The sequence below is a fragment of the Hyla sarda genome, unplaced genomic scaffold (assembly GCF_029499605.1).
Source record: "Hyla sarda isolate aHylSar1 unplaced genomic scaffold, aHylSar1.hap1 scaffold_388, whole genome shotgun sequence".
Lineage (NCBI taxonomy): Eukaryota > Metazoa > Chordata > Amphibia > Anura > Hylidae > Hyla > Hyla sarda.
Window position 1 is genome coordinate 119,260 of NW_026610407.1, and position 18,252 is coordinate 137,511.

The window sequence follows — 18,252 nt, forward strand, 5'->3', positions numbered from 1 at the left end:
TATGGGCAACTGCCCCCAATCTTCCTGTGCACAGGTTTTGATAAATCTCCCCCTAAGTGTGGAGACTACAGCCCTTTATATATCAGGGGCTGGACTAAAGCCCATTGGTAGCTGGTTGCCTGTGGTTACCTGTGCCTCAGGAACTCTGGGTATCAGGTGATTAGTTTGCTTCTACCTGTATATATAGATCGGTTTGTTTGGTTTGTATCTCCTCGGTCTGTCATATAATTGTACACGACAAAGATCTTCTCTTCCTAAAGTATACCAGGAGTACAGCAATGTGTTTGATAAGATGTAGGCGGGGGGCACTACCTCCCCACAGACCCCATGATTGTACCATTGAGCTTCAACCAGGTGCTATACCCCCAAAGGGCCGAGTCTACCCTCTGTTTGTGGCAGAGAACCAAGCCATAGAGGAGTATGTTACAGATGGACTGTCCCAGGGGTTCATCCAAAAATCTAGTTGAGGCCCCTGGGATTGGTGAGTTGAGGCCCTGTATCAATCGCAGGGGCCTCAATCACAATGCAGATTATACAAGTCTTACACAAGTCTTTCTGGACAAGTCTGATCTGAAAATTCCGTTGTGTGCACAGTGCAACAGAATCTTATTGAAGTTGCATATACTAAAATCCAAGTATCGCTCTAGAGGTCCATGTAGCAGAAGCTCAAAACTGACTGTAAGGCAATTAGTGACACCCTCCTTGAAGGCCAAGAGAGGGTATGGATGTCTACCGGAAACGTGATTCCCCGCACTTCTACCAAAACAATGACTCCCCTGTATATTGGGACCTACTGCGTACTTAGACAAGTTAACCCAGTTGCCTATGAACCTAACCTCGCGCCCTCCATGCGGACTTCCGAGATCTTCCACATTTCATTCTTAAAGTTGTTGTTATGCAATCACTACACCTCACTACCTCCTTGACGAGGTCGGATTATGAGGTCTGCAGTATGATTGACTCCCATATGTCCAGGGGCGGCCTCCAGTATCTAATCCTCTGGAAAGGCTATGGACCAGAGGAACGGTCCTGGGTTCCAGCTACAGATGTTTGCGCTTCTTCCCTTCTCCGTACCTTTCATGCTTAATCCCTTCACAAATCTGTTGCTCCCCTATGTGGAGGGTTCATTAAGAGGTGGGTACTGTGAGGGCTCTTGTCTTTCCTTTGCTCCACTGCTGGTTTCTCAGACAACAAAATCTTAGCTGATGTTAATGAGCAGCTACTTATTTCCCTGGCTACTGTTCAATCAGTCAGCCCCTTCCCTGCTGAGTCCTGGCTATTTAACAGCAACAGTTCAAAGACCATGTAAGGGCATTGGCAGTCTGATCTCCAAGAGCGTTACTGTTGTTCTTGTTTGTGATTCCATTTATGTCCCTGGCCTGGCTGACATCCACTTTGGTTCCTAATCCTGGTTCTGACTTTGGCTATTCCTGATTACCAGCTTTGGTTCCTGACCCCTGGCTGTGTGTTTGACCTGTTTCCTGCTTTAGTTTATTTTTGTATTTTTTTTATCATTTTAAAATTTGTTTAGTAATAACTATAGGGAGTAAAGAAAGTGGGGTTAGGGGAGAAGGGAAATCAGAATCAGTCGTAGAGCAGTCTCGTAATACCGACAAAGTTACATATAAAAGAGGAAAGAACTAGAGAGGCCAAGGAGGAGTGCGGGGGCCACAAAATGGGCCCTATAGAAGGAGGGACTGAGGAGAATTCCATATCCACATGAGGAGGAATATAAAGGGGAGGATGAGAAAAAGAAGAGCGAACGAGCTCTAATAATCCAGAGGAAGGAAAAGCTTTATAATAAGTGTGTAAATCCGGAAACACAAAACCGCCGTCTAATGTCTTCAGGGTGAGCGTCTATACGGGACACGTGGTCTCTTCTGAATCATAACAAAATTACTAAATAACCATCGGATAGAAGAAAAATAACAATTCCGTACTATGATAGGGACGGACTGTAAAAATATAAAATATTATTGGTAAATATAAGATTTAAGAACCTTTTTCCTTCCAATCCACGACATATATGGGAATTTACGAGCGTGTAACTGGGTCTTCAATCGGTGTAATAATGGCGCAAAGTGTGAAGTAAAGAGATCTTGTACCAGATGTGATCAGATCTCTAGGGATTTTATACCCCGGGGAGGACAAAGAAAAGGAAAAGAATTACACCGATGTTTACTGAACCCGGGGGACGCTGAGATATTGACTTGAATTAAAATCTCTATAATCATAATGAGAAGGGGGCGGGGACGACACTGACGCGTAACATTCCCTATATACAACGTCAGGGACAATATTACATTTATTATAAGTCCAGTGTGCGGAGATGAATATAAGAATAATAAATAATATAATATAGAGAACTTCTTAAAAAATGATAACAAGTTTGGAGATAAAGCATATATTGTATAAATATATATAAGTATGTATTACTGTCAACTATCCTATGTACATGGTGAATATATAGATGTGTTATCTGCATCATTTATTACTCTGAATTGCCTTCTCTCCTTTGTGAGTTATTTGATGTTGAACAAGATGTGATTGCTGAGTAAAACATTTTCTACATTCTGAACATGAAAATGGCTTCTCCCATGTGTGAGTTCTTTGATGTTGAATAAGACTTGATTGATCAGGAAAACATTTAGCACATTCTGCACATGAAAATGGCTTCTCCCCTGAGTGAGTTCTTCGATGTTTAACAAGATCTGATTTCTGAGAAAAACATTTCCCACATTCTGAGCATGAAAATGGTTTCTCTCCTGTGTGAGTTATTTGATGTCTAACAAGGTCTGTTTTCCGAGTAAAACATTTCCCACACTCTGCACATGAAAATGGCTTCTCCCCTGTGTGAGTTATTTCATGTTGAACAAGATTTGATTTCTTAGTAAAACATTTCCCACATTCTGAACAAGGAAATGGCTTCTCACCTGTGTGAGTTCTCTGATGTTCAACAAGCTGTGATTTAGATGTAAAACATTTCACACATTCTGAACATGAAAACAGTTTTTCCCCTGTGTGAGTTCTCTGATGCTGTACAAGCCACATTTTAGAAGTAAAATATTTTCCACATTCTGAACATGAAAATGGCTTCACTCCTGTGTGAGTGGTTTGATGTCCAACAAGATGCGATTTTTGAGTGAAACATTTTCCACATAGTGAACATGAAAATGGCTTCTCTCCTGTGTGAGTTCTTTGATGTAAAAGAAGATGCGATTTAAAAGTAAAACATTTACCACATTCTGGGCATGAAAATAACTTCTCCTCTGTGTGAGTTTTTTGATGTACAACAAGACCTGATTTCTGAGTAAAACATTTCCCATATTCTGAACATGAAAATGGCTTCTCTCCTATGTGAGATTTTTGATGTACAAGACCTGATTTAATAGTAAAACATTTCCCACGTTCTGCACATGAAAATGGCTTCTCTACTGTGTAAGTTATTTTATGTTTCCCAAGATCTGATTTCTGAGTAAAACATTTCCCACATTCTGCACATGAAAATGGCTTCTCCTCTGTGTGAGTTCTTTGATGCTTAACAAGATCTGATTTCTGAGTAAAGCATTTCCCACATTCTGAGCATGAAAATGGTTTCTCTCCTGTGTGAGTTATTTGATGTCTAAAAAGGTCTGTTTTCCGAGTAAAACATTTCCCACACTCTGCACATGAAAATGGCTTCTCCCCTGTGTGAGTTATTTCATGTTGAACAAGATTTGATTTCTTAGTAAAACATTTCCCACATTCTGAACAAGGAAATGGCTTCTCACCTGTGTGAGTTCTCTGATGTTCAACAAGCCATGATTTAGATGTAAAACATTTCACACATTCTGAACATGAAAATGGCTTCTTTCCTGTGTTAGTGGTTTGCTGTTCAACAAGATACGATTTCTCTCCTGTGCGAGTTTTCCGATGCACAACAAGATCTGATTTAGAAGTATAACATTTCTCACATTCTGGACATGAAAATGGCTTCTCCTCTGTGTGAGTTCTTTGATGTACAACAAGACCTGATTTATTAGTAAAACATTTCCCACATTCTGAACTTGAAAATGGTTTCTCCGCTGTGTGAGTTCTTTGATGTCGAGTAACATCTGATTTCGAAGTAAAACATTTCCCACATTCTGAACATGAAAATGGCTTCTCCCTTGTGTGAGTTCTTTGATGTTTAAGAAGACTTGATTTGTCAATAAAACATTTTTCACATTCTGAACATGAAAATGGCTTCTCCCCTGTGTGAGTTCTTTTATGTTGAACAAGATGTGATTTCTTAGTAAAACATTTCCCGCATTCTGAGCATGAAAGCAGCTTCTCTCCTGAGTGAATTCTTTGATGTACAACAAGGTCTGATTTCCGAGTAAAACATTTCCCACATTCTAAACATGAAAATGGCTTCTCCCCTGTGTGAGTTCTTTGATGTCTAAGAAGACTTGATTTGTCAGTAAAACATTTTCCACATTCTGAACATGAAAATGGCTTCTCTCCTGTGTGAGTTCTTTGATGTACACCAAGGTCTGATTTAAAAGTAAAACATTTCCCACATTCTGAACATGAATATGGCTTCTTTCCTCTTTGAGCTCTTTTATGTATAACACCCCTTCTATGACTTTCTTTTTGCTGAACATCCTGTGATGACTGAGAAGACAGGACCTGTATATAAGGATGAGATGACAGATCTTGGCTGTGAAGGGCTGAGGGTGTATCTGGGATAATGGAATGTTCTTCATATGTATCTTGTGTGATATCATCATCTGCTTTATAATCTGAAGATATAAGATTCTCCTCTGATCTCCTGCTACAAGAATCTGCAGAGAATAACACAGATTTTATTTTTGAGTATTAACCCCTTAACAACCCAGGACATTAGTGCATTTCTAAGCAATAGTACTTAGTAAATCCACCCTTCATTTTAAGGGTGCGGTCACACGGAGTAAACCAAGAGGAATTCACGCCGAAAAATTTACAGGCAGAAAAAATCATTTTATTTTCACGCAGAATTAGCGCACAGAAATGGGGGAGAAAGAAGTGAAGGGTTTTTCAGCCATTTCCGCGCAAATTTCGCGTGAAAACGATGTCGGACTGAATTTTTTTTTTACCATTGACTTCTATTGATTTCTGCTAGGGGTTTCCGCTTGAAGAATGGACATGCTCTTTCTTCAAGCGGAACAGAATTCAGCATCGGCATTCCACTAGCAGAATTTCCGCTGTGTGAACAGGACAGCGGAAAAAACATTAAAGAGCACCTGTCATCAACAAAAACTTTTAATATGTTGTTCATAATCATTAATGAAGAGATATTGTAATATATCTTCATTAAAAAATATTAATATTTATACCAGTTTTTTCATTTTATACTTTTGGCCACTAGGGGTCTCTCTTCTATGCTTGGTCTGCAGGCAGCTTCCTATGCTTTTCATAGTAAGTGTACAGCTTTTAGGACTAATGCTGAAGGGCTCTGGTCCTTCCACCGGAAGTTCAGTACTCTCAGCTCAGGACTCGCTCCAAGCCTGTGAGCTACAAGCCTGCACATGCCTCTCATATAACAGCCAGTCACCTCCCCCTCCCCCCTGCTCTGTGTTCTCTCTGCCCCTCACCACACGTTATCTTATACATTGTATTATCTCACTGCACCCCCTGCTCTGTGCCCCCCCCCCCCCTACCCCCTGACATTCATCTTAATTACTGCCTCTGTAATTGCTCCCTCAGCCCCTGGTTCTCAGCATTGGCTTTTTAGTGCAGAGAGACACAGGAGAGAGACAGAGGCTGCCGTCCCTCCCCTGTACTTAGTCTGTATGCACACTGCAGAGCAGTGTTTCCCAACCAGGGTGCCTCCAGCTGATGCAAAACTACAACTCCCAGCATGTCTGGACAGCTGTTGGTTGTCTGGGCATGCTGGGAGTTGTAGTTTTGCAACAGCTGGAGGTGCCCTGGTTGGGAAACACTGCTACAGAGGGAGAGCAGCATACAGGAAGACTGGCAGAAGCAGAGTCCCAGCCAAGCTTCATGTGACATCATGCCTGCCGGGACCCGCCTCCTTCCACCCCTCAGAAAGACAGTGATCCTGAGCTAATGAAGAGGGATTAAAAAAAGGTATTTCCACTGCGTTTTAAACCTCAATAAACACAGGGATAGGCATAGTTATAGAGTAAGGGACAGATGGGAAGGGGGATCAGGGAAAGTTTAGATGATGACAGGTACTCTTTAAAGTCAATGGGCAGAGGAGATGAGCGTTCATTTGGAGCGGAGAATTCAAGAGGAATTACTAGAGTAAATTCCTCTTGAATTACTCCGTGTGAACGCACCCTAGCTCCTTAAGGACGTAGGGCGTACCGGTATGCCCTACGCCCGGTCCTGGTATTTAAAACGGGGTCATGCCGTCAAGCATCATACAGGGTCGGTCCCGATCTGAACGTCGTGCAGCGCACTATTAACCCTTTAGACGCAGCGATCAAAGTTGATCGCCGAGTCTAAATTGAAAGTAAAAACTCCCCGCCAGCTCAGTCGGGCTGACCGGGACTATTGCGATAAAATCATGATGTCCCGATCAGCTAGGACGCGAGCGGAGGTCTCCTTACCTTGCTCTGTCATGTCCGATCGGCGTTTGATTGCTCCAAGCCTGAGCTACAACTGAGCTGCTTGAGCAATCGAGCCCCTAGAACACTGATCCATGCAAAGCTATGGCTTTGCAGGGATCAGCATAAGAGATCAGTGTGTGCAGTGTTATAGGTCCCTATGGGATAACAATGATCAGTATAAGAGATCAGTGTGTGCAGTGTTATAGGTCCCTATGGGATAACAATGATCAGTATAAGAGATCAGTCTGTGCAGTGTTATAGGTCCCTATGGGATAAGAATGATCAGTATAAGAGATCAGTGTGTGCAGTGTTATAGGTCCCTATGGGATAACAATGATCAGTATAAGAGATCAGTGTGTGCAGTGTTATAGTCTCCTATGGGATAACAATGATCAGTATAAGAGATCAGTGTGTGCAGTGCTATAGTCTCCTATGGGATAACAATGATCAGTATAAGAGATCAGCGTGTGCAGTGTTATAGTCCCCTATGGGATAACAATGATCAGTATAAGAGATCAGTGTGTGCAGTGTTATAGGTCCCTACTGGATAACAATGATTAGTATAAGAGATCAGCGTGTGCAGTGTTATAGTCCCCTATGGAATAACAATGATCAGTATAAGAGATCAGTGTGTGCAGTGTTATAGTCTCCTATGGGATAATAATGATCAGTATAAGAGATCAGTGTGTGCAGTGTTATAGTCTCCTATGGTATAATAATGATCAGTATAAGAGATCAGTGTGTGCAGTGTTATAGGTCCCTACTGGATAACAATGATTAGTATAAGAGATCAGCGTGTGCAGTGTTATAGTCCCCTATGGGAGCTATAACACTGCAAAAAAAAAAAGGGAAAAAAATAATAAAAAGTAATAAACCCCTTCCCTACTAAAACTTTTAATCACCCCTCTTTTTCCATAAAAAAAAAGTGAAATAAAAGTAAACATATGTGGTATCGCCGCGTGCGTAAATGTCCAAACTATAAAAATATATTGTTAATTAAACCGTGCGGTCAATGGCGTACGCGCAAAAAATTCCAAAGTCCAACATAGCGTATTTTTGGTCACTTTTTATATCATGAAAAAATGAATAAAAAGTGATCAAAAAGTCCGATTAATACAAAAATGGTACCGCTAAAAACTTCAGATCACGGCGCAAAAAATGAGCCCTCATACCGGCCCATACACGGAAAAATACAAAAGTTATAGGGGTCAGAAGATGACAATTTTAAACGTATACATTTTCCTGCATGTAGTTATGATTTTCTCCAGAAGTGCGACAAAACGTGTAATTTTTACCAAAATATGTACTGTGTAGAAACGGAAGCCCTCAAAATTTACAACATTTAATTTTTTCATCAATTTTGTCCCACAATGATTTTTTTTTTTCTGTTTCGCCGTGGAATTTTGGGTAAAATGACTAATGTCACTGCAAAGTAGAATTGGTGGCACAAAAAATAAGCCATAATATGGAATTTTATGTGCAAAATTGAAAGAGTTATGATTTTTAGAAGGTTATGAGGAAAACATGAAAATGCAAAAATGGAAAAACCCTGTGTCCTTAAGGGGTTAAATAAGATTTACTGCAAAACTGAAGATAGTTGCTATGATTAGAGATGAGCGCACTTACAGTAAATTTGATTCGTCATGAACTTCTCGGCTCGGCAGTTGATGGCTTTTCCTGCATAAATGAGTTCAGCTTTCAGGCGCTCCCGTAGGCTGGAAAAGGTGTATACAGTCCTAGGAAAGAGTCTCCAGCCACAGGAGCACCGGAAAGCTGAACTCATTTATGCAGGAAAAGCCATCAACTGCTGAGCCGAGAAGTTCGTGACAAATCGACTTTACTGTAAGTTTGCTCATCTCTAACTATGATAGCGGAGCAGCCATACAACAGTGGTGTCAAACTGTGGCCCTCCAGATGTTGCAAAACTTCAACTCCAGCATGCTGGGACACCAAAGGTCTGTCTGCCTCCTCCAGAGGATGGATGCACTGTCCCCGAAAGGTAAATCAAGGCTTCCCTCTCATGGTATCCCTTAGTGCAGTGGTCTTCAATCTGTGGCCCTCCAGATGTTGCAAACGTCAACTCCCAGCATGTCCGGGAGTTGAAGTTTTGCAACATCTGGAGGTTGACACCGCTGCCTTATAAGGAGCGGGGACACCAGTTTTTGACAATCATGTGGACACAGCCTCAGGGAAAATCACTGCTATGGGGCCCGGTCAGGGACCAGATGACCGTGCCCCCCAATCCACCTGACCCCGCAGGTTATAATGGAGCAGTCATCCAAACGCCCCCTTTATAATCCTCATGCCAGCCAGAGAATTCAGGCAAAGGATAGGGGATACGTTATAGATCACGGGGGTCCGACCCTTGGGACTCCCTGCGATCTCCTGAACGGGGCCCTGACAGTCTGCTAGAAGGGAGCGGACCGACCCTGCATGGAGCGGTGGACGACACTCCCCCTCCATGTATCCCATAGAAATACATGTAGGGGGTGTGTCAGCCGCGGCATCCTGTGGGGGTGAGAACGGCCGCTTCTGGCAGACTGCTGGGGCCCCATTCAGGAGATTGCGGGGAGTCCCAAGGGTCGGACCCCCGTGATCTATAATCTATTCCCTATCCTGTCTAGGCAGACAGTGAAGTTTTCCTGGAACAAAGTTAAAAGGGGAACCGTTATTTTTAATGATTTTCGCTCACGGCTCACCAGCCGCACCTATACCTCCATTTGGACCCACACAGGTGACCCAAACCGGAACATTTCCGTATCAGAGGGAAAGAATAAAGGGATTTAAAGATTCCAGTGGTCGTGACATCCCGGCCACGCCCCCTCATTATGTGACAGCACGAGGGGGCGTGGCCATGACTTTACGATCACTGCCTCTGGTTCTGAGCCTTCTGAACAAAAAGTTCAGAACGCTGGAGCACCGGAGTACCCCTTTAAAGGAAAATTCTAGTACATGAGTACTTATCCCTTAGTCACAGAATCCTGTGTATAGGGGATATATGTCTGATTACTGGGGGGGTCCGACCACTGAGACCCCTGCGTTCTCCTGCCTGGCATCCCATTTGTGTATCTCCATCTCTCCCATAGAGATTCATGGAGAGACATGTCGGGCACCTCTTGGTGCGGTGGTTGACAGTAATCCCTGCACGGAGCGGAGGTCACCTGTGCCTGGAGAGATCTGGGGTGCTGGGCAGGAGATCACGGGGGGGTCCCGGCGGTCAGACCCCCACGATCAGACACTTATCCCCTCTCCTCAGGATGAAAAAGGAAAGATAGCGACTCCAGAGAGACAGAGAGCTGGTATCTACTGCTATATGGGGGAATATTAGTCTGTATATAATGTGATTCATAAACAGTATGGCGGTATTATTCAGTCACTCTGTAGTGGTGATGGGATCAAGTCGACTGCTATAGAGTAAATATAGAGGGGGAGGGGGATAGTATTTGCCCTGAAGTCCCAAAGATTCTAGTTACACAAATACTTTCCGAAAATATTATTGTGACTGAATAGAATCTGTGACCCTTCTCTGTATTTAGTGGTTACTACTCACCTGGGTGGTTACCCGTAAGAATGTCCTCCTTATACTGCTCATCACCGCTCACATCTGTCTCTTCTTCTTCCTTTATGTCTGTAGCATTAATATAGATCAGATCTTTCCCTGTAGGAATGTCCTCCTTATACTGCTCATCACCGCTTACATCTGTCTCTTTTACTTCCTTTATGTCTGTAGCGTTCATATAGATCAGATATTTTCCTGTAGGAATGTTCTCCTCATACTGCTCATTGCCACTCACATCTGTCTCTTCTTCCTTTATGTCTGTAGCATTAATATAGATCAGATCTTTCCCTGTAGTAATGTCCTCCATATTCTGCTCATCAAGAGGACGGGGACACCTCTCTGGTGCTGTTCTCTTACTGGATCTGACTGTAGGGAACACATACAGAGACTGAATTCATTCTTTACATACAAATAATGAGAGGACGTGTGTATATAGTCATGTCTATTACCTGGTGATGTGAGGAGCTGCTGATCCTCCATCATGACCTGATCCTTGTACTGATCCTTGTGTCCTTCTACATACTCCCACTCCTCCATGGAGAAATAGACCGCCACGTCCTGACACCTTATAGGAACCTGACACATAATGATACAGTCATCACCCCGACCCCTCCAGTGGTGTTACTGTATAATGTCCCAGCATTCCCAGCAGTGTCACCTCTCCAGTCATCACCAGACCCCTCCATTACTGTATAATGTCCCAGCAGTGTCACCTCTCCAGTCATCACCAGACCCCTCCATTACTGTACAATGTCCCAGCAGTGTCACCTCTCCAGTCATCACCAGACCCCTCCATTACTGTATAATGTCCCAGCAGTGTCACCTCTTCAGTCATCACCAGACCCCTCCATTACTGTATAATGTCCCAGCAGTGTCACCTCTCCAGTCATCACCAGACCCCTCCATTACTGTATAATGTCCCAGCAGTGTCACCTCTCCAGTCATCACCAGACCCCTCCATTACTGTATAATGTCCCAGCATTCCCAGCAGTGTCACCTCTCCAGTCATCACCAGACCCCTCCATTACTGTATAATGTCCCAGTATTCCCAGCAGTGTCACCTCTCCAGTCATCACCAGACCCCTCCATTACTGTATAATGTCCCAGCAGTGTCACCTCTCCAGTCATCACCAGACCCCTCCATTACTGTATAATGTCCCAGCAGTGTCACCTCTCCAGTCATCACCAGACTCCTCCATTACTGTATAATGTCCCAGTATTCCCAGCAGTGTCACCTCTCCAGTCATCACCAGACCCCTCCATTACTGTATAATGTCCCAGCAGGGTCACCTCTCCAGTCATCACCAGACCCCTCCATTACTGTATAATGTCCCAGCAGTGTCACCTCTCCAGTCATCACCAGACCCCTCCATTACTGTATAATGTCCCAGCAGTGTCACCTCTCCAGTCATCACCAGACCCCTCCATTACTGTATAATGTCCCAGCAGGGTCACCTCTCCAGTCATCACCAGACCCCTCCATTACTGTATAATGTCCCCGCAGTGTCACCTCTCCAGTCATCACCAGACCCCTCCATTACTGTATAATGTCCCAGCAGTGTCACCTCTCCAGTCATCACCAGACCCCTCCATTACTGTATAATGTCCCAGCAGTGTCACCTCTCCAGTCATCACCAGACCCCTCCATTACTGTATAATGTCCCAGCAGTGTCACCTCTCCAGTCATCACCAGACCCCTCCATTACTGTATAATGTCCCAGCATTCCCAGCAGTGTCACCTCTCCAGTCATCACCAGACTCCTCCATTACTGTATAATGTCCCAGCAGTGTCACCTCTCCAGTCATCACTAGACCCCTCCATTACTGTATAATGTCCCAGCATTCCCAGCAGTGTCACCTCTCCAGTCATCACCAGACTCCTCCATTACTGTATAATGTCCCAGCATTCCCAGCAGTGTCACCTCTCCAGTCATCACCAGACCCCTCCATTACTGTATAATGTCCCAGCATTCCCAGCAGTGTCACCTCTCCAGTCATCACCAGACCCCTCCATTACTGTATAATGTCCCAGCAGTGTCACCTCTCCAGTCATCACCAGACCCCTCCATTACTGTATAATGTCCCAGCAGTGTCACCTCTCCAGTCATCTCCAGACCCCTCCATTACTGTATAATGTCCCAGCAGTGTCACCTCTCCAGTCATCACCAGACCCCTCCATTACTGTATAATGTCCCAGCATTCCCAGCAGTGTCACCTCTCCAGTCATCACCAGACCCCTCCATTACTGTATAATGTCCCAGCATTCCCAGCAGTGTCACCTCTCCAGTCATCACCAGACCCCTCCATTACTGTATAATGTCCCAGCAGTGTCACCTCTCCAGTCATCACCAGACCTCTCCATTACTGTATAATGTCCCAGCAGTGTCACCTCTCCTGTCATTACCAGACCCCTCCATTACTGTATAATGTCCCAGCAGGGTCACCTCTCCAGTCAGCACCAGACCCCTCCATTACTGTATAATGTCCCAGCAGTGTCACCTCTCCAGGCATCACCAGACCCCTCCATTACTGTATAATGTCCCAGCAGTGTCACCTCTCCAGTCATCACCAGACCCCTCCATTACTGTATAATGTCCCAGCATTCCCAGCAGTGTCACCTCTCCAGTCATCACCAGACCCCTCCATTACTGTATAATGTCCCAGCAGTGTCACCTCTCCAGTCATCACCAGACCCCTCCATTACTGTATAATGTCCCAGCAGTGTCACCTCTCCAGTCATCACCAGACCCCTCCATTACTGTATAATGTCCCAGCATTTCCAGCAGTGTCACCTCTCCTGTCATTACCAGACCCCTCCATTACTGTATAATGTCCCAGCAGTGTCACCTCTCCAGTCATCACCAGACCCCTCCATTACTGTATAATGTCCCAGCAGTGTCACCTCTCCAGTCACCACCAGACCCCTCCATTACTGTATAATGTCCCAGCAGGGTCACCTCTAAAGTCATCACCAGACCCCTCCATTACTGTATAATGTCCCAGCAGTGTCACCTCTTCAGTCATCACCAGACCCCTCCATTACTGTATAATGTCCCAGCAGGGTCACCTCTCCAGTCATCACCAGACCCCTCCATTACTGTATAATGTCCCAGCAGGGTCACCTCTCCAGTCATCACCAGACCCCTCCATTACTGTATAATGTCCCAGCAGTGTCACCTCTCCAGCCATCACCAGACCCCTCCATTACTGTATAATGTCCCAGCAGTGTCACCTCTTCAGTCATCACCAGACCCCCCCATTACTGTATAATGTCCCAGCAGTGTCACCTCTCCAGTCATCACCAGACCCCTCCATTACTATATAATGTCCCAGCAGGGTCACCTCTCCAGTCATCACCAGACCCCTCCATTACTGTATAATGTCCCAGCATTCCCAGCAGTGTCACCTCTCCAGTCATCACCAGACCCCTCCATTATTGTATAATGTCCCAGCAGTGTCACCTCTCCAGTCATCACCAGACCCCTCCATTACTGTATAATGTCCCAGCAGTGTCACCTCTCCAGTCATCACCAGACCCCTCCATTACTGTATAATGTCCCAGCATTCCCAGCAGTGTCACCTCTCCAGTCATCACCAGACCCCTCCATTACTGTATAATGTCCCAGCAGTGTCACCTCTTCAGTCATCACCAGACCCCTCCATTACTGTATAATGTCCCAGCAGTGTCACCTCTCCAGTCATCACCAGACCCCTCCATTACTGTATAATGTCCCAGCAGTGTCACCTCTCCAGTCATCACCAAACCCCTCCATTAATGTATAATGTCCCAGCAGTGTCACCTCTCCAGTCATCACCAGACCCCTCCATTACTGTATAATGTCCCAGCATTCCCAGCAGTGTCACCTCTCCAGTCATCACCAGACTCCTCCATTACTGTATAATGTCCCAGCATTCCCAGCAGTGTCACCTCTCCAGTCATCACCAGACCCCTCCATTACTGCATAATCTCCCAGCAGTGTCACCTCTCCAGTCATCACCAGACCCCTCCATTACTGTATAATGTCCCAGCAGTGTCACCTCTCCAGTCATCACCAGACCCCTCCATTACTGTATAATGTCCCAGCAGTGTCACCTCTCCAGTCATCACCAGACCCCTCCATTACTGCATAATCTCCCAGCAGTGTCACCTCTCCAGTCATCACCAGACCCCTCCATTACTGTATAATGTCCCAGCAGTGTCACCTCTCCAGTCATCACCAGACCCCTCCATTACTGTATAATGTCCCAGCAGTGTCACCTCTCCAGTCATCACCAGACCCCTCCATTACTGTATAATGTCCCAGCATTCCCAGCAGTGTCACCTCTCCAGTCATCACCAGACCCCTCCATTACTGTATAATGTCCCAGCAGTGTCACCTCTCCAGTCATCACCAGACCCCTTCATTACTGTATAATGTCCCAGCAGCGTCACCTCTCCAGTCATCACCAGACCCCTCCATTACTGTATAATGTCCCAGCATTCCCAGCAGTGTCACCTCTCCAGTCATCACCAGACCCCTCCATTACTGTATAATGTCCCAGCATTCCCAGCAGTGTCACCTCTCCAGTCATCACCAGACCCCTCCATTACTGTATAATGTCCCAGCATTCCCAGCAGTGTCACCTCTCCAGTCATCACCAGACCCCTCCATTACTGTATAATGTCCCAGCAGTGTCACCTTTCTAATCATCACCAGACCCCTCCATTACTGTATAATGTCCCAGCAGTGTCACCTCTCCAGTCATCACCAGACCCCTCCATTACTGTATAATGTCCCAGCAGTGTCACCTCTCCAGGCATCACCAGACCCCTCCATTACTGTATAATGTCCCAGCAGTGTCACCTCTCCAGTCATCACCAGACCCCTCCATTACTGTATAATGTCCCAGCAGTGTCACCTCTCCAGTCATCATCAGACCCCTCCATTACTGTATAATGTCCCAGCAGTGTCACCTCTCCAGTCATCACCAGACCCCTCCATTAATGTATAATGTCCCAGCAGCGTCACCTCTCCAGTCATCACCAGACCCCTCCATTACTGTATAATGTCCCAGCATTCCCAGCAGTGTCACCTCTCCAGTCATCACCAGACCCCTCCATTACTGTATAATGTCCCAGCATTCCCAGCAGTGTCACCTCTCCAGTCATCACCAGACCCCTCCATTACTGTATAATGTCCCAGCATTCCCAGCAGTGTCACCTCTCCAGTCATCACCAGACCCCTCCATTACTGTATAATGTCCCAGCAGTGTCACCTTTCTAATCATCACCAGACCCCTCCATTACTGTATAATGTCCCAGCAGTGTCACCTCTCCAGTCATCACCAGACCCCTCCATTACTGTATAATGTCCCAGCAGTGTCACCTCTCCAGGCATCACCAGACCCCTCCATTACTGTATAATGTCCCAGCAGTGTCACCTCTCCAGTCATCACCAGACCCCTCCATTACTGTATAATGTCCCAGCAGTGTCACCTCTCCAGTCATCATCAGACCCCTCCATTACTGTATAATGTCCCAGCAGTGTCACCTCTTCAGTCATAACCAGACCCCTCCATTAATGTATAATGTCCCAGCATTCCCAGCAGTGTCACCTCTCCAGTCATCATCAGACCCCTCCATTACTGTATAATGTCCCAGCAGTGTCACCTCTCCAGTCATCACCAGACCCCTCCATTACTGTATAATGTCCCAGCAGTGTCACCTCTCCAGTCATCACCAGACCCCTCCATTAATGTATAATGTCCCAGCAGTGTCACCTCTCCAGTCATCACCAGACCCCTCCATTACTGTATAATGTCCCAGCATTCCCAGCAGTGTCACCTCTCCAGTCATCACCAGACCCCTCCATTACTGTATAATGTCCCAGCATTCCCAGTAGTGTCACCTCTCCAGTCATCACCAGACCCCTCCATTACTGTATAATGTCCCAGCAGTGTCACCTCTCCAGTCATCACCAGACCCCTCCATTACTGTATAATGTCCCAGCAGTGTCACCTCTCCAGTCATCACCAGACCCCTCCATTACTATATAATGTCCCAGCATTCCCAGCAGTGTCACCTCTCCAGTTATCACCAGACCCCTCCATTACTGTATAATGTCCCAGCAGTGTCACCTCTCCAGTCATCACCAGACCCCTCCATTACCGTATAATGTCCCAGCAGTGTCACCTCTCCAGTCATCACCAGACCCCTCCATTACCGTATAATGTCCCAGCAGTGTCACCTCTCCAGTCATCACCAGACCCCTCCATTACTGTATAATGTCCCAGCAGGGTCACCTCTCCAGTCATCACCAGACCCCTCCATTACTGTATAATGTCCCAGCAGTGTCACCTCTCCAGTCATCACCAGACCCCTCCATTACTGTATAATGTCCCAGCAGTGTCACCTCTCCAGTCATCACCAGACCCCTCCATTACTGTATAATGTCCCAGCAGTGTCACCTCTCCAGTCATCACCAGACCCCTCCATTACTGTATAATGTCCCAGCAGGGTCACTTCTCCAGTCATCACCAGACCCCTCCATTACTGTATAATGTCCCAGCAGGGTCACCTCTCCAGTCATCACCAGACCCCTCCATTACTGTATAATGTCCCAGCAGGGTCACCTCTCCAGTCATCACCAGACCCCTCCATTACAGTATAAGGTCCCAGCAGTGTCACCTCTCCAGTCATCACCAGACCCCTCCATTACTGTATAATGTCCCAGCAGTGTCACCTCTCCAGTCATCACCAGACCCCTCCATTACTGTATAATGTCCCAGCAGTGTCACCTCTCCAGTCATCACCAGACCCCTCCATTACTATATAATGTCCCAGCAGTGTCACCTCTCCAGTCATCACCAGACCCCTCCATTACTGTATAATGTCCCAGCAGTGTCACCTCTCCAGTCATCACCAGACCCCTCCATTACTGTATAATGTCCCAGCAGTGTCACCTCTCCAGTCATCACCAGACCCCTCCATTACTGTATAATGTCCCAGCAGTGTCACCTCTCCAGTCATCACCAGACCCCTCCATTACTGTATAATGTCCCAGCAGTGTCACCTCTCCAGTCATCACCAGACCCCCTCCATTACTGTATAATATCCCAGCAGGGTCACCTCTCCAGTCATCACCAGACCCCTCCATTACTGTATAATGTCCCAGCAGTGTCACCTCTCCAGTCATCACCAGACCCCTCCATTACTGTATAATGTCCCAGCAGTGTCACCTCTCCAGTCATCACCAGACCCCTCCATTACTGTATAATGTCCCAGCAGCGTCACCTCTCCAGTCATCACCAGACCCCTCCATTACTGTATAATGTCCCAGCAGTGTCACCTCTCCAGTCATCACCAGACCCCTCCATTAATGTATAATGTCCCAGCAGGGTCACCTCTCCAGTCATCACCAGACCCCTCCATTACTGTATAATGTCCCAGCAGTGTCACCTCTCCAGTCATCACCAGACCCCTCCATTACTGTATAATGTCCCAGCAGTGTCACCTCTCCAGTCATCACCAGACCCCTCCATTACTGTATAATGTCCCAGCATTCCCAGCAGTGTCACCTCTCCAGTCATCACCAGACTCCTCCATTACTGTATAATGTCCCAGCATTCCCAGCAGTGTCACCTCTCCAGTCATCACCAGACCCCTCCATTACTGTATAATGTCCCAGCATTCCCAGCAGTGTCACCTCTCCAGTCATCACCAGAGCCCTCCATTACTGTATAATGTCCCAGCAGTGTCACCTTTCTAATCATCACCAGACCCATCCATTACTGTATAATGTCCCAGCAGTGTCACCTCTCCAGTCATCACCAGACCCCTCCATTACTGTATAATGTCCCAGCAGTGTCACCTCTCCAGTCATCACCAGACCCCTCCATTACTGTATAATGTCCCAGCAGTGTCACCTCTCCAGTCATCACCAGACCCCTCCTTTACTGTATAATGTCCCAGCATTCCCAGCAGTGTCACCTCTCCAGTCATCACCAGACCCCTCCATTACTGTATAATGTCCCAGCAGTGTCACCTCTCCAGTCATCACCAGACCCCTCCATTACTGTATAATGTCCCAGCATTCCCAGCAGTGTCACCTCTCCAGTCATCACCAGACCCCTCCATTA

General features: G+C 46.1%; 1 protein-coding gene and 1 pseudogene across 1 annotated transcript in view; one reads left to right on the top strand and one right to left on the bottom strand.

The window, feature by feature from the left end:
• Positions 1–18,252, bottom strand: part of LOC130332798 (oocyte zinc finger protein XlCOF7.1-like) — a 117,676-nt gene that overhangs the window by 96,753 nt on the left and 2,671 nt on the right. Inside the window, exons 4-5 of the mRNA XM_056553826.1 lie at positions 10,584–10,710; positions 10,126–10,500 (exon numbers count right to left, since the gene is read on the bottom strand). Coding sequence (XP_056409801.1) covers positions 10,126–10,500; positions 10,584–10,710 — 502 coding nt within the window. The remainder of the gene's footprint in view (positions 1–10,125; positions 10,501–10,583; positions 10,711–18,252) is intronic.
• The window catches only part of LOC130332799 (zinc finger protein 585A-like), a 105,650-nt pseudogene that overhangs the window by 75,264 nt on the left and 12,134 nt on the right, over positions 1–18,252 (top strand).